Raw genomic sequence first — 17581 nt, 5'->3', positions numbered from 1 at the left:
GCTGTACCTGTAGCATGCGCTGTCGGCCAACAGCCGACTGCAGCAACGCAGTCGGCGGTGCTGCGTGCAGCAGCGTAGCCGGCGCTACCTATGGCACCGGCGTGGGCCAGCGCCATTGCTTCGGGCAGCGCCGGTGGGCACCGCGAAGGGAGAAGAAATAAAGAAAATTTTAGGGTTTCAATTTTTTTTTTTTTTGGTTGATTTTGGGGGCGGGGGCTTCCTCTGTAAATTAGAAAATTTGAGGCTCATGTTTGCAATTAGGGTTAAGTTTATAAAATTAAGGTTTCAGTCCCTAACCTTTAAGTTATATTCAGATTTGGGCCTTTAAGTTTTAGATTTAATAATTCAGTTTTTAAGGTTTAAAAATTAATTAATTCAGGCCATTAAAGTTCTGAAATTTATAATTAAAGCCCTCAAACTTTAATTATTAATTCAAATTGGCCCCCAAAGTTTATAATTAATTCAAATTGACCTCCAAAGTTTCAAAATTTCAAAATTTGATCCCTAAAGTTTTGAATTGGTCAATTTTGGCCCCTAAAGTTTTTAAATTTATTTTAACTGATCCTCTAAAGTTTTGAATTAATTAATTATGGTCCCTAAAGTTTCAAGTTTATTAATTTCAACCCCTAAAGTTTGGAATTAATTAATTTAACCCCCTTAAAGTTTTGAATTATTAATCTTAAGGCCCCTAAAGTTTAAAACTAAATCAAATATGCAAAATTTGTGATTTTCTTTCTCAAATTTTGGTACTAAGGACTGTTTTAAGAGATATAATATTCAAAAATTGGTTAATTGAAGCAACATGTTGCCGAAGCAACCTCTCTTGTGGAAATTGACTAATTTAGAATATTAAAAGGTGTTTGTGCATGTGTTATTCATTGGAATATTGGTCGGCCTAAAGGAATGTCAATATTTAGCCGAATACACTTGCACCTATGGTGATAAATGTGTGACAATTATTTGATTTAATGTGTGATCAATAAATCGATCCAAAGAAAGGTTTGTTGACTGACACGTTGTTTTATCGTCAATGTTTGATCACTACGCCAAGAGTACTGCTTACAAGTCAATATCTCTGTCCAAATACTAGATATTGATGATATCTTGTGATGGACCCTACCACTATTTGAGATTATAATTATTTGCATATTAAAGATATTCATGTGAGCTATTCATAATAAACGTTCTCTAATTCAGTTTCAAGTTCTGCTACTAATATCTCTGCTAGTATCAATTCAATTCCAATGTTAAATGGCACAAACTTCAGGGCGTGGCAAGAGAACGTGATGATTGTTCTCGGAGTCATGGACCTGACCTTGCTTTACGGGTCGATCAACCTGCTGCACTTACTGATAAGAGTACCTCTAATGACAAGAGGGAGATGAAAAAGTGGGAATGATCAAACCGCATAAGCTTAATGGTCATGAAGCGTGCTATTCTAGAAGCATTCCAGGGCACTATATCCAATAAGGTGACTACGGCTAAGGGTTTCCTTGAGAATCTTGAGAAGAGGTTTGCCAAGAATGAAAAGGTTGAAACAAGTACACTTTTGGCGAACTTTGTCTCAATGAAGTATAAAGGGAAAGAAAACATTCGGGAGTACATTATGGAAATGTCTTACATTGCTTCAAAACTAAAGGCACTCAAGTTGGATTTATCTGAAAACTCGTTAGTGCACTTGGTTTTGATATCCCTTCCGGCACATTTCAGTCAATTCAAGGTGAGCTACAACTGTCAAAAGGACTCATGGTCCCTTAATGAGCTTATCTCACACTGTGTCCAGGAAGAGAAAAGACTGAAGTATGAGAATACAGAAAGTGCTCATTTGGCCACCACCTTCAAGGATAAAAGGAACAAGAAAAGGAAGATTAATAAGGAAGCTGCGAGTACGACATCGCAAAAGAAACATCATAAGGAACTAACTGAAGGTAGTTGTTTCTTCTATGGAGTTGCAGGTCATAAGAAGAAGAATTGCACCAATTACCACGCATGACATGTAAAGAAAGGTATTCTTTTTCGTTTGGTTTGTTCTGAAGTTAATTTAACTTCGGTACCTAGACATACATGGTGGATAGATTCTGGTGCAACAACTCACATCAGTATATCTATGCAGGGTTGCCTGAGTTGTCGAAAATCAAGTGATGGTGAAAGATACATCTATGCTGGAGATGACAAGAAGGTGGAAGTAGAGGCAATAGGAAAATTTAGATTATTGTTAAAGATTGAATTTTATTTGGATCTTGTTGAGACATTTATTGTACCATTTTTTAGAAGGAATTTGATTTCTATTTCTATTTTGGACAAATTTGGTTATATTTGTTAATTTGAAAATGGAATATTTAGTTTGTTTCATGATTCAAAATTGGTTGGTACCGATTCTTTATCAGGGGCTACGATAATCTTTATTCAATTGATACAATTGCTTCTTTTAATGAATCCCTGCATGTAAGTACTCGAGGTGTAAAGCAAAAATTAATCGGCGAGAACTCTGCCTCATTGTGGCACAAGAGATTAGGTCACATCTCCAAAAGGAGAATTGAGAGACTTGTGTCAGACGGGATTTTTGACCCTCTTGACTTCACAAATTATGATTTGTGTGTCAACTGTATAAAGGGAAAACAAACCAATAAAAGGAGATTTCAAGCCAATAGGATTTCGGACGTCTTAGAACTTATACATTCCCTATGGGTTCTTGGAATGGTCAACAATATTTTATAATGTTCATAGATGACTTTTCAAGATATGGCTACGTATATCTCATTCATGAAAAATTACAGTCACTGGATGTGTTCAAGAACTATAAAGCTGAAGTTGAGAACCAACTCGGCAAAAGGATTAAAGCGTCAGATCTGACCGTGGGGGTGAATATTATGGCAGATATGATAATTCAGGTGAACAGCGTCCAGGACCATTTTCTAAATTCCTAGAGGAATGCGGTATCATCCCACAGTACACTATGCTGGGTTCGCCCACTATGAATGGTGTTGCTGAGGGACGAAACAGAACGCTTAAGGACATGGTGAGGAGTATGATTAGTCATTCTACCTTACCAGAATCTCTCTGGGGTGAAGCATTAAAGACCGCAGCTTATATACTCAACAAAGTTCCAACTAAGGCCACCGATAAAACCCCATATGAGCTTTGGACGAGCAAGAAGCCTAATTTGAAACATATACATATTTAGGGGTGTCCAGTTGAGGTAAGGCCCTATGAGCCAAATGAAAAGAAACTGGACGCAAGGACCATCAATTACTATTTTATTGGATATTCTGAAAGGTCTAGGGGTTATAAGTTTTATGATCGCACAACTAAGGCAATTTTCGAGACAGGAAATGCTCGGTTCTTTGAGGATGTTGAGTTTGCAGGGGGGAGAAAAGGTTACTTGCTTTGTCTTTGAGGAGGAATATGTTGAAATTTTCTCAATTGCCATTGACAATGATCAGGTTTCTATCCCTGATATTGTTCAAAAAGCAACTCTGGATCAAGATATTGTCATACCTCCCTTTCAAGATCAACAAATTGTTCTAGAAGAACAAACTCTACAGCCTCAAGAACCAATGTCATTAAGAAGATCCACTAGAGAGAGGAGAAGTGCGGTTTCGAATGATTACATCGTATTTCTCCAAGAACATGAAGTTGCCGTTGGAATGGTGGAAGATGATCCGATCAACTTCCGTCAAGCCATGGAAAGTTCTAACTCTCAATGGTGATATTGATGAAATAATTTATATGGTACAATTAGAAAACTTTGTATCGGACGATGTAAAACAAATGGTTTGTAAATTAAAGAAATCCATCTATGGACTCAAATAGGCGTCTCGTCAATGGTATTACAAGTTTCATCAGGTGATCATCTCATTTGGTTTTGAGATGAATTTGGTCGATCCATCTATGGACTCAAATAGGCGTCTCGTCAATGGTATTACAAGTTTCATCAGGTGATCATCTCATTTGGTTTTGAGATGAATTTGGTCGATGATTGTCTATACTATAAGTTCAGTGGGAGCAAGTATATTTTTCTGGTTTTATATGTTGATAATATATTGCTTGCCAGCAACGATATAGGCTTATTGCACGAAATCAAGAGATTTCTAGCAAAGAATTTTGAGATGAAAAATCTTGGTGACGCCTCTTTTGTATTAGGAATTCAGATACATCGAGATCGTTCTCGGGGTATTCTTGGATTATCACAAAAGAGCTATATCGAAAAGAAGTTTAAAAGATATGGCATGCAAGATTGTAAACCAAGTGACACCCATGTGACTAAAAGAAACAAGTTCAGCTTAAGTCAGTGCCCTAAAAATGACTTGAAAATTAAAGAAGTACAGAAGATTCCTTATTCCTCAACTATAGGGAGTCTGATTTATGCTCAAATTTGTATGCATCCGGATATAGCGTATATTGTTGGGATGTTAGGAAGATATTTAAGTAACCCGGGAATGGATCATTAGAAAGCAGCCAAATGGGTCATGTGGCATTTACAGAGAACAAAAGACTACATGCTCACTACAGAAGATCGGATCAGTTGGAGATCATCGGTTATTCTGATTCCGATTTCGCGGGATGCCAAGATAGTAGGAGATCCACTTCAGGCTATATTTACCCGCTTGCTGGAGGTGCTATTTCTTGGAAGAGTGCTAAACAGACACTCATAGCTACTTCCACCATGACAGCGGAGTTTATAGCGTGTTATGATGCATCAAATCATGGAATATAACAGCGTAATTTTGTCACTGGGCTACGCATTGTGGACAATATAGAAAGACCACTTAAGATATTTTGTGACAATAAATCAACAGTGCTATATTCTAATAACAACAGGAGCTTGACGAAATCAAAACATATAGAGATCAAGCTCTTGGCTGTTAAAGAAAGAGTTCAGAGTTGACAGGTGTCAATAGAGCATATTGGAACAAACTCCATGGTTGCGGATCTGCTTACTAAGGGATTGATACCCAAGGTCTTTCATGAGCACACTTCTCATATGGGTATAGTGTCTCTTGAGGATATCTAGTTTCAGTGGGAGTTTGTATTTTTGTTTTTCATTTTGGACACATATACTGTTATTTTGGATACGGTTTAAGGTTAAAGTTATTTTCAGTTATAAAGTTATTTGGTTTATTATATCTGAACTTGTTTAAAATGATCTCACTAAAGCATTAAGGTGGACCAATTGGAAATAGGCATGTTACAGATCTTATCACATGTAATTTTCATACTACACATCCATGCTTGATCCATGTCATTCGGTTATATTGATATACATGACCATTGATGGGTTTAGCTACATGAAAGCAGCGAAAGCCGCTTTGATCCTATGTTGATATGATTGATGGAAGGGATTGTTTGGGGATACATTCGATAATGATAGCAAAATTCTGAGTACTCATTAGGTTATATTTAATGCACAATTATAAGGTGACACATATAGCCCAAGTGGGAGATTGTAAGGATTTTTAATCCATCGATGGGTTTATATGTGTGAATAATTGTGTGTTGAATTAACGGCTATCGAATTCGGTCGAGCCCAATTAAAGTGATCTAATAAGGCTTCGGTTTTGAGTTTTAATGTATCCAATTAAAGTATGAGTTTACATACGTGTAGACACCGAGCCCAAGTCCTAATTCTACGATGGACCGATTTAAGTCAAAGAACATCGCTATATAAATACGGTTATGGTCCCCAGATCACACGTACATATTATTCATTGATGCATTTATTCTCATCAAAGTGAGGTTGTTGATTGTAAGTAAATATCTAATCCATCTAAACATGCTTCAATAATTCGAAAGGCATATGGATCAAATGCGGAATAAAATGGAATCGAAAATATACCTCTAGCCATTGCTACTCACACACGTTCAAGGATTCAGATTTAGGTGCTTTTAAACCTGATTCAACCTCAATTAGATGGCGTATTTTCAACTGTAGGAGATTGAAAGGCTTAGGGACCCAACCGGTGGAAATATCTGAATATTTATATCCTCTATCCATCATAGAGCAGTTTTCAACCGAACAAAACGTGGGAAAGGCAGTTGGAATATGTGGACCACATTTAGATTCGATTTTGTCATTGAATGATCCATAACGTTCTCTTCAAAACCAAATGAAGTAACGACTTCATGGAACTTCAAATACCACTGACGGGAGGCTTGTTTCAATCCATATGTGGACTTATTAAGCTTGCAGACCAAGTGCTCACCATCACTAGAGGAGAATCCTTCTTGTTGTTTCATGTAAACCTCTTCCTCTAGATCACCATTGAGGAACGCCGTTTTCACATCCATTTGATGTAACTCAAAGTCAAAATGGGCTACCAATGCTATAATTACACGGAGAGAATCTTTCTTAGATACAGGAGAAAATGTCTCCGTGTAGTCAATTCCTTCCCTCTGAGTGAATCCTTTGGCAACAAGTCTTGCTTTATATCTTTCAATGTTGCCTAATGAGTTTTTCTTCGTCATCCTATAGCTACCATCAGGCAACTCAATAAGATCCCAGACCCCATTAGATGCCTTAGAATCTATCTCATCTTTCATAGCATCATACCATAAACTTGATTCTTTACAGCTTATGGCTTGTGAAAAAGTTTCAGGATCATTTTCGGCTCCAACATTGTAGTCCGATTCTTGCAGATACACTTCATAATCACTGGGAATTGCTGATTTTCTAATTCTAATAGATCTTCTTAACGTTGTATTATCATCTTCTTGATTGTTCAACCGGTTGTTCAACTGGTTGTTCAACAATTTCTTGTTGTTCCTCATTTACAACTTGATTTACTGGATCGATATCAGCAGTTTGTGGAACTTCAATAGCTGGTCGTCTAACACCCGTTTGAACTTGAGGGGTGTAAATGACAACCAATCTATCACTTGAACCAGTGGGTTGAGCTTCATGATAATCTTTGTCAGAAACTGTGTCTTGAAACTGACCACTCCCACTGATTAAGTCACTCTCAAGAAATTTTGCATTTTATGATTTCACAATCCTAGTACTATGAGATGGACAATAGAATCTATACCCTTTGGACCTTTCAGCATATCTAATAAAATACCCCCTAATGGTCCTTGGGTCTAGCTTTTTCTCTTGTGGGTTGTAAATTCTCACCTCAAACGGACATCCCCAAACACGTATATGCCTCAAACTCGATTTCCAACCCTTGAATAACTCAAAAGGTGTCTTTTGGATAGCCTTGGTCAGAGCTCGGTTTAATATATACGTAGTCGTCTTTAGAGCTTCAGTCCACAAAGATTCAGGGAGTTTCAAGTTACTCCACATACTTCTCACCATGTCCATTAAAGTTTGATTTCTTCTTTCCGCCACACCATTCTGATCTGGAGAACCAGGCATAGTGTACTGGGCAACAATCCCACATTCTTGAAGAAACTTTGCAAATGGACCAGGCACTTGTCCACTCTCTGTGTATCTACCATAGTACTCTCCACCTCTATCTGATCTCACAATCTTAATTTGCTTTCCACATTGATTCTCTTCTTCAGCCTTAAAAACTTTAAAGGCATCCAAAGCTTCGTCCTTGGAATGAAGTAAGTAGAGATACATATATCGTGAATAATCGTCTATGAAGGTGATGAAATATTTTGGACCATTTGTGTCCATGTCTGGACAGCAAATATCTATATGTATGATTTCCAATAGGTTTGTGCTCCTCTTTGCACCCTTTTTAGACTTGTTAGTTTGCTTACCCTTTATGCAATCTACATAAGGCTCAAAATCAGCAAAATCCAAAGTATTAAGTAGCCCTTCATTTACCGATCTTTTAATTCTCTCAATGGAGATGTGTCCCAATCTTCGGTGCCACAACATAGAGGATTCCTCATTTATAACACATCGTTTAATACCAACATTTCTATGAACGTGCATAGTAACATAGTTTTCATCATTTTGTAAATTAAGATGAAAAAGATTATCAGACAAAGTACCAAAACCAACAATTTCAGATTTGTTAGATAAACTAAAACCAGAATCTAAAAAATTAGATGAATATCCAACCGATACAAGTCTGGAAACGGAAATCAAATTTCTAGAAAAACCAGGAACATAAAAAGGTTCTTTCTAAAGACAAAATGAAACCACTACTTAAAACTAGCTTGCACGTTCCAATAGCCTCCACACGTGAGGGCATCTTATTTCCAGAATAGATGCTTTGCTCACTTTCCACTGGCTTCCGCAGGTTGTGTAATTCCTACAAGGAATTGGTCACATGGATTGAAGAACCAGAGTCAATCCACCAAGTGTTATGATTAACATCTATCATATTGGATTCATAACAAATAAGTGAAAGTTGAGTACCTTTCTTGTCAAGCCAGTTCTTGAACTTGGAGCAATTTTTCTTTATGTGCCCCTTCTTTTTGCAAAAGAAGCACCTTAACTCCTTCTTGATGTTCGACTGGGGAGGAATCTTGCCCTTTCCCTTTTGTTTGGCTTGATCCTTTTTCTTTCCAGGAACTGTCAAGTTCACCTTCTCACCTCTTCCATTGCCAACCTTCCCTCCTCTTGAACACACATGGTCAACATTTCATTAATTGACCATTTGTCCTCATGTGTGTTATAAGAGATCTTAAAGGGACCATATTGCTGGGGCAGAGTGCACAGAATGAAGTGAACCAGGAAAGTATCTGACATCTCAACTTGCAACGCTTTTAGTTGAGCCGCTATATCCCTCATGCGCATGATATGATCACGCACGCCTCTCATCCCGGTGAGCTTCATGGATGAGAGCTGCATAATTAGGGTGCTTGTTAATGCCTTGTCTGAAGTCGCAAATTGATCATCAATTGCCTTCAGCAATTCTCGGACATTGTCGTATTGCTCGATAGAACCCCTAATCCCAGCAGATATGTTGATCTTTATGAACATGATTGAAAGGCGATTAGATCGCTCCCATTTTTCATAAAGATCCACTTGGTCTGGAATGTTGGTTTCAGTAATTTTAGGTGGTTTGTCTTTCCTAATAGCATAGTCAATATCCATCCACCCTAAGTGAATGAGAATCCTCTCCTTCTAAACCTTATAGTTGTCACCCTTAAGTTTAGGAACATCGCATTTTATATCAGAGAAATTAATTGGTTGAATAACTGCAACATTTCAAACATACATGCTCATTATTCAAAATTTAAGACTAAAACAAATATCATGTTTTACCAATGTAAATCATGTTTTTATCTATGAATCTAGTGATATAAAACTTGCCTGTGGGCTAAAGTCCTCCTCAATTAGATTCATCTAATAACCTCATGATAAAACTATCAAATTATGTTCATTTTCTTAATTCCCATGGGTAGATTAAGAAATATAATATGATATTTCATCCCAATTAATCATACAAATATAACAAAATACCTATGGGTAGATTTTATTATATCACATATGATTAACTACAATTAATGTCTTTATTCAATATGTGATTCTATACAATTAATAAATAATTTTGCATAATTAAAGATTATGTGGCTACTCCTCAATTAATTAAAATTATATGAATCACACGACATTAAATTTAATTCACAAAATATGCTCATATACATTGCACAAAATCATAAGCAGTATGAGCAAAAAAATTAAGGTTTTAATGTACTAGATTATTTAACTCAATATTGCATGTATAACATAACAATAAAAATTATACATACAAATAACAAATAAATAATTTAGCACATAGAACAAAACCACAAAATACATATTTACAGACTGTACATTTCCAATTCTCGGAAACAGAGAATGACTTGAATAATTTTACTACATTGAACAAATCCATAAAAATATATTTTATAACTCTGTCTATGGAACTGGAAACGAAAAATGAAATTAGTCCCATAAAAGGTCAAAGATAATGGCTGTAGAGAATGATTTCTTTGCTTTCTTCCATAAAGGACAAACAAAAAGCAAGAGTCTGTTTCTGCATGTCTCTGAATTTATTATTATTATTTTTTAAGGTTGTCTTCTACCTCCAGCCGGGTCATTTTGACCCTGTTGCAACCCGAATAAAACCCAACGGTTTCTTAGCCTTCCGAACACTAAAAAATTACGTTTCAAATCTCAAAAATGTTAGAAATCTAATTTTTTGATGATTTCTAACCTTATTTTTCATCAAGACAAAGATTTGAACTGTAAGGAAAAATATTACATAAACACTGTAAATTTTCTGGAAAAATTGCAGAGACAAAAATAAGCAAGGCAGAGGTTTTTAAGGCTCTGATACCAATTGTAAGTAAATATCTAATCCATCTAAACATGCTTCAATAATCCAAAAGGCATAAGGATCAAATGCCGAATAAAATGGAATCGAAAACATACCTCTAGCCATTGCTACTCACACACGTTCAAGGATTCAGATTTAGGTGCTTCTAAACCTGACTCAACCTCAATTAGATGGCGTATTTTCAACTGTAGGAGATTGAAAGGCTTAGGGACCCAACCGGTGGAAACATCTGAATATATATATGCTCTATCCATCATAGAGCAGTTTTCAACCGAACAAAATGTGGGAAAGGCAGTTGGAATATGTGGACCACATTTAGATTCGATTTTGTCATTGAAATACCGAACTTCATGGAAGAAAAACTAACAGTTGTTGAACTCTAGGTAGGCTGAAGTCTATTGGTAGAAAAAATGTCTGTATGCTGAAATTTCTGCCGGTAGTTTTGCAATTGAATTTCATTCATGTTTTGAGTTCTTAGTAAAATTTTGGTTAAAAGTATTTTCACAATCATGGCCAATTATTCAATTAGTGGTGTCCAAAGCTTGGTTTTTTGGTGCACATAATGCAGGTTGGACAGTTTGTCACTTGCCTCATTGAAGCGAAAGACGAGTTACAGCACAAGTATGTTATCAATTTTTGCTTTACATTCATAAAATTTGAAATTTGAATCAGATACCTGAGTTTACATTATGGTAGTATAAATCTTTATGAGCGCGGCTGGGAGTGTGAGCTAGAAATGGATAGCTAATCACAAGGTTTTAATAATTTTGAGTAGTTTCTGCCGTGAGTACCAATCTAAAAATATTTTTTGTGTAACTCATGAACAGATCTGAGGTCGTCAAGAGGAAGTTCACAATAACCAAGGCCTTATTATGCAAGGCGGATAGGTCTTCATTTGACCGTCTATGTCAACAGGTAGGTTCACGGGTTTTTTGAGTTATATTAATTTGTCTTGACAACTTGTTTCTTGTTCGGATGATTTTAACTGTTTGTTTCGTGTAGATATACAAGCTAGAATTAGAACAAAAAAGACTAGAAGAGGATGCTTTTGTATATAACTGGTTTCAACAACAGATTAAGCGCTCGCCTGCATACAAGATGGTATCTTCTTCTTCTTTTTCTCCCTCAGTTAATAAATTGAATTGAATATGGGTATATGTATTAGGGAACAACAGTGGTGAATTTGCACCTAGCACTTGTTTGGTTTTTGCTAAAAATTGGATTTTTAGTATATTTTAATAAAAGTTGATGAAATATGTTGTTGAAAGTAGATAAGTTGTGGTTCCATGAAATCTGTGGTTGAAAATGGGACTGGGAAAAAATGAGCTTCGAGAAATAGGGAACAAACATGAGCTTAATGTGGTAGGATCGATTTATAGTACAGTTTGGTGTAGACAGTCACTCACCTAACTTGTATCATGGTTTCATAACTATGTCCATCTTTATTGGTCCCAAAATATCCATTGAACTTTCACTTATGTTGCGTTGACGCACTTCAGCATGAAAAATCCATTTATCCATTATTTTTATTATCTAACTGGGCAAAAATGCATCTTGTTGGACAAGTAGTGCCTTCTTTTTTTGTTTATTTCGACAATTTGTCCAACGGTATGCATTTCTATCTAGGTAGACCGTGCATGCAACTTTTTCAAGCCACACCATCAATTCAAGGTTCAATGAATAACTTGGAACGGAAAATGGTCGATGACTAAAGTCTAACAACTCTATAAGTTGGGTGATTAATAGTGTTTTTTACCTCAGATTTAACTCTGGTGATTTTTATGGTTGGAGAATAGAGTACTAATCAACATAAAATATAACATTTGAGCTCGTCTTGGGCTGCATCAGCATGCCTATTTCCGGAATGATTGTCGTCCCATTAAAGATTTTCATCTCGTTTTGAAGATGCTTGAACTTGGTGCTTGCATGGATATGAAAGCAAACTCTGGTGAGCTTGTGGAGAGTACAGATGCCGACCTCTCGGATATATCCTTTGAAGAGTTGCTAGCACAGGAAAAGGAGGACGTATTTTGGTTGTTTCTCCACTTAGAACTTGTTGATTATTGAAGACTTTTGGTTTTCTCCACATGATGAAATATGAAGAGTGTTAGAGAGGAAGATGAAGAGATGGATGCATTCACCATCATTATTAGTCATTATTAATGGATGCATTCATCATCATTATTAGTCATTATTAGTCTTAGTAATTGTGTGACTCTTAGTAGTCTTATGCTATCCTATAAATAGGTTTGTCATGTACTCAAATCAAATAAGTCATATATATAAAAAAAAGTTTCTCTCAAAATATCCTTTGTTCTGTTCTTATTACTGAACTGATCCGGTCTTGATAGAATCTATCCTTATTTCCGCTGCATACTAAAATCACAATCAGAACAACATTTGGTATCAGAGCACTCCTGATCTTAAAGGCCTGTGAGAAAGAGGAAAAACGGCAAATTCTACTCTAACTTCAATGCCTATCCCCATGATGTTTGGAGGCGAAAACTATGAGTATTGATCTGTCAGAATGAGGGCTTTCTTGATGGCACATGATCTATGGGAGATTGTTGAAGAAGGTTATATTCCACAGGAGTTGGATGCAGACCCTACTGTGAATCAAATGAGGCAAGAGAAGGATCGTAGAATAAAAAATATGAAGGCTCTTACCTTCTTGCACTCTTCTGTCACTGAGACAATTTTTTCCAAGATTGTGACTGTTACAACAGCAAAAGAGGCTTGTGATAAATTACAAGAAGAGTACAAAGGGTCTGAGCAAGTGAGAGCAGTAAGATTGCAAACTTTGAGCAGAGAGTTTGAAAATCTAAGAATGAAGGATGCTGAATCCATAAAGGACTACTCTTCTAGAGTGGCTAATGTAGTGGATCAGCTTAAATTGAATGGAGAGGACGTACCAGACAAAAGAGTGGTGCAAAAAATGTTGATTACCTTACCCGAAAAGTTTGATGCAGTTACCACGGCTATAGAGCATACAAAGGATCTGTCAAGTCTTTCTTTAACTGAACTTACAGGTGCTTTGTTAGCCTATGAGCAAAGGTTAACGTCAAGATCTGAGGTAACTATTGAAGGAGCTCTTGCGGCAAAGTCTAAACCGCAAAGTTCAAGTGAAGGTGGAGGAAAACAACACCAAGAAGGGAAGAAGAAATGCAAAGGAGACTCATTTTCTCCTTGTATTCATTGTGGAAAAACCAACCATCTTGAGAAGAAGTGTTGGAAGACAAAGCAATGCAAATTTTGCAAGCAAGTGGGCCATATTGAAAAGTTTTGTAGAGCCAAAAAGCAGAATCTAAATCAGCCACAATATCAACAAAGAAATCAAAATCAGCAAGCAGCATTTGCACATGAAACGAATGGTGAAAACCATTTGTTTGTAGTTGTTCATGGAGCTGAATTGAGTAGCAAGGAAACATGGTTTGTAGACAGTGGTTGCACCAATCATATGACTAATATGGAGCAAATTTTTCGCAATTTAGACACAAATGTGAAGGCCACGGTGAAAATTGGAAGCGGAGGAGTCCTACCAGCCAAAGGTAAGGGTACTATTGCTATCCAAACAAAGAAAGGTACAAGATATATTGATGAAGTACTTTTAGTGCCTGGCTTGGATTCAAATTTACTAAGTGTGGGTCAAATGCTTGAAAAGAAATATGCTGTGCATTTTCGAGATATGAAATGCAAAATCTATGATCCTCATGATGTTGAAATTGCTAGTTTGCCTATGCATAATAGAAGTTTTAGCATTCAATGGCATAGCTTACTTGCAAATATGTCTAGAGTTGATGTGGATGAATCTGATTTGTGGCATAGAAGATATGGTCATTATAATTACAAGTCTTTGTCATATGTGCATTCTCATGGCATGGTGAGAGATTTGCCTAAATTCATGAATCTGGAGGAGTATGTAAGAGCTGTAGTTTGGGGAAAATGCATAGAGAGTCATTTTCTAATGATGGTGCATGGAGGGCATCTGGAAAATTGCAACTTGTGCATACTGATATTTGTGGTCCCATGAAAACTCCATCCTTGAGTCATAATTTGTATTTTGTGCTATTCATTGATGACTTTACAAGAATGTGTTGGGTGTACTTCATGAGAAACAAGTCAGATGTGTTCAATGTGTTCAAAAAATTTAAGAATATGGTAGAGGCATAATCTGGATGTAAAATTCAGACCTTGAGATCAGATAATGGCAAGGAGTATACATCTACTAACTTCAATCAATTCTGTGAGGATTATGGAGTTCATCGGCAGCTTACCATTCCCTACACTCCGCAACAAAATGGAGTGGCAGAAAGGAAAAATAGATCTGTCATGGAGATGGCTAGATGTATGCTAGCTGAGAAGGGACTTCCAAATTCGTTTTGGGCAGAAGCAGTTTATACTTCCGTTTATTTGCAAAATAGGTTGTTTACAAAAGCTGTAAAAAATATGACACCTATTGAGGCATGGTGTGGAATGAAACCTATAGCCAAGCATTTGAAAGTTTTTGGGTCTTTGTGCTATGTTCATGTCCCAGATCAGAAAAGAAGCAAGTTGGAGCAAAAGGCTGTGAAGGGGATCTTTATTGGCTATAGTTCACAGATAAAGGGCTATGAAATCTATCTTCCAGAAACTGGAAAAGTTGTGATATCCCGTGATGTAAAATTTGATGAAAGTTCTAAGTGGAATTTTAATGAAACCAATACACAGCAACAGGTAGCAGTTTTTCCTCCTATCCCAGTGGAAACTTCAACTCCAACACTAGTAGTTCAGTTTTCCGAGATAGAATCTATCGCACCTACTGCAGAAAATTCTGAATCTTCAAGATCTAGTTCGGCTCCTAGAGGAACCAGATCTTTGAATGAGATTTATCAGAGGTGTAATATGGCAGTGGTTGAACCCAGCAGTTATGAAGAGGCACAACAACATTCTGAATGGGTTGATGCAATGGAAACTGAAATGGAGATGATTCATAAAAATTAGACTTGGGAATTGGTACCTCGTCCTGATGAAAGAAAAGTGATTGGAGTGAAGTGGATTTATAAGGCAAAAATGAATCCAAATGGCACAGTGAACAAATACAAGCAAGGTTAGTTGCTAGAGGATTTGCACAAGAAAGTGGTGTTGATTATTTTGAGACCTTTGCACCGGTTGCAAGGTTTGACACCATCAGATTATTGATTGCACTAGCAGCACAAAAGAAGTGGAAGATACATCAGTTGGATATAAAATCCGCATTTCTCAATGGTGAACTGGAGGAGGATGTTTTTGTTGAACAACCTGAAGGTTTCCAGTCTAGAATCTATCCTGATCATGTATGCAAGCTGAAAAAGGCCTTGTATGGTTTGAAACAGGCGCCAAGAGCTTGGTACAGCAAAATAGATGGTTATCTATGCGCTAAAGGATTCAGGAGGAGTGAAAATGAACATACTCTTTATGTGAAGAGTGATGAAAATTCTGATATCTTGATTCTATCCATGTATGTGGATGATTTACTCATCACAGGAAACAGTAAAAAAGCAAATTGATTTGTTTGCTGATAAATTGAAGGAAGAATTTGAGATGACAAATCTTGGAGAGATGAAGTATTTTTTGGGCATTGAGGTTGAGCAAACAGAAAATGGTATTTTCATTTCACAAAAGAAATATGCAAGTGATATCTTGAAGAGGTTCAAGATGCAGCAGTGTAAACCAGTTGATACACCAGTTGCGTTGAACACAAAATTATCCAAAGAAGATGGAGACCAGCCAATCAATGAGAAGGAATATAGGAGTCTTGTTGGAAGTTTACTGTACTTGACAGTAACAAGACCAGATTTGATGTTTGCGGCAAGCTTACTTTCTAGATTCATGAGTAAGCCATCACAAACACATTTTGGAGTTGCCAAAAGGGTCCTTAGGTATATCAAAGGAACAATAAATCATGTCATCTATTTTGCTGGAGGAGTTGGCTCAAATTTGATTGGATATTCAGATAGTGATTGGACAGGTTCCGTGGATCATATGAAGAGCACGAGTGGTTATCTATTTACACTTGGTTCGGGAGCATTCTGTTGGAATTCAAAGAAGCAAGAAGTAGTGGCACAATCCACAGCAGAAGCTGAATATATTGCAGCATCATCAGCTGTAAATCATACCGTTTGGTTGAGGAAAATTCTTAATGATCTTCCGAAAAGTCAAGATGATCCTACAACTATCATGGTGGATAATCAATCAGCCATTGCTGTTGCAAAGAATGCAGTTGATCATGGAAGAACCAAGCATATTAAAGTGAAGTTCCATGCTATCAGACAAGCTGAGAAAGAAGGAGAAGTTCATCTCCAATATTGTCCAGGTGAATCTCAAATTGCAGATATGTTCACTAAAGCATTGCCCAAATCCAGGTTTGAAGACTTAAGATTGAAGATTGGAGTTTTACCCAAAAGCTTCAAGGAGGAGAATGTTGATTATTGAAGACTTTTGATTTTCTCCACATGATGAAATATGAAGAGTGTTAGATAGGAAGATGAAGAGATGGATGCATTCACCATCATTATTAGTCATTATTAATGGATGCATTCATCATCATTATTAGTCATTATTAGTCTTAGTAATTGTGTGACTCTTAGTAGTCTTATGCTATCCTATGAATAGGTTTGTCATGTACTCAAATCAAATAAGTCATATATATAAAAAAAAGTTTCTCTCAAAATATCTTTTGTTCTGTTCTTATTACTGAACTGATCCGGTCTTGATAGAATCTATCCTTATTTCCGCTGCATACTAAAATCACAATCAGAACAACAGAACTGAGTTCATAATGATTTTCATCAACTGTTTACAGACTATAAACTTATCATGTGCAGGCAGAGAAATGGGAGACTTAAACCATGTTCCGGCTGAGACAACAATTTTGGCTAACAGATCCCGATTCCACTAACGTTAGTATGTAAATCAAGTACCAAAACCGTGCACTTGTGCAGAAATTTTGTAGCTGCCTGCGCATTTTTGTGCTGATTTTGAATGGAAACCTTAATCTTGTTAACTTTAAAATCTTAATAGGTTCATTGGTGTGCTCTATATTGCTATCTTTTTGCTAACAATGATGAAAGGGCGAACAAACATATTAAAGTATGTTGACAACTGTAGATTTGGGATTGTAGTGCCTTTTGAGACTATCTCAGTAGATAATTAAATGTAATTAAAAATCAAATTTTAATAATCAATTGCGTGTTTGAAATTAGAGCTAATACTTAATTAAAGTAAAATAAGTAAATAACCATTCCTTATGAGTTCACTATTCTATTCATCATTTATTATTTGTATACAATAGAGGATAAAATATCCTTATTTTCAGATGAAATAAATAAGGAAAAAACAAA

General features: G+C 36.4%; 1 protein-coding gene across 1 annotated transcript; it reads left to right on the top strand.

Moving 5' to 3' along the window:
* The first annotated feature begins 9854 nt into the window (after positions 1–9854).
* LOC111406857 lies at positions 9855–17102 on the top strand. The gene is made up of 9 exons (XM_023036223.1): positions 9855–9860; positions 9958–10018; positions 10182–10228; positions 10350–10505; positions 10792–10844; positions 11051–11138; positions 11226–11324; positions 12129–12256; positions 17066–17102. Exons 1-9 carry the CDS (start codon positions 9855–9857, stop codon positions 17100–17102), a joined length of 675 nt encoding a protein of 224 aa, XP_022891991.1.
* The last annotated feature ends 479 nt before the right edge of the window (positions 17103–17581 follow it).

This window comes from Olea europaea, chromosome 12 (genome assembly GCF_002742605.1).
Source record: "Olea europaea var. sylvestris chromosome 12, O_europaea_v1, whole genome shotgun sequence".
NCBI classification, from domain to species: Eukaryota; Viridiplantae; Streptophyta; class Magnoliopsida; order Lamiales; family Oleaceae; genus Olea; species Olea europaea.
Note: the sequence above shows the minus strand (reverse complement) of the source record. Positions and strands in the feature narration are given on the sequence as shown.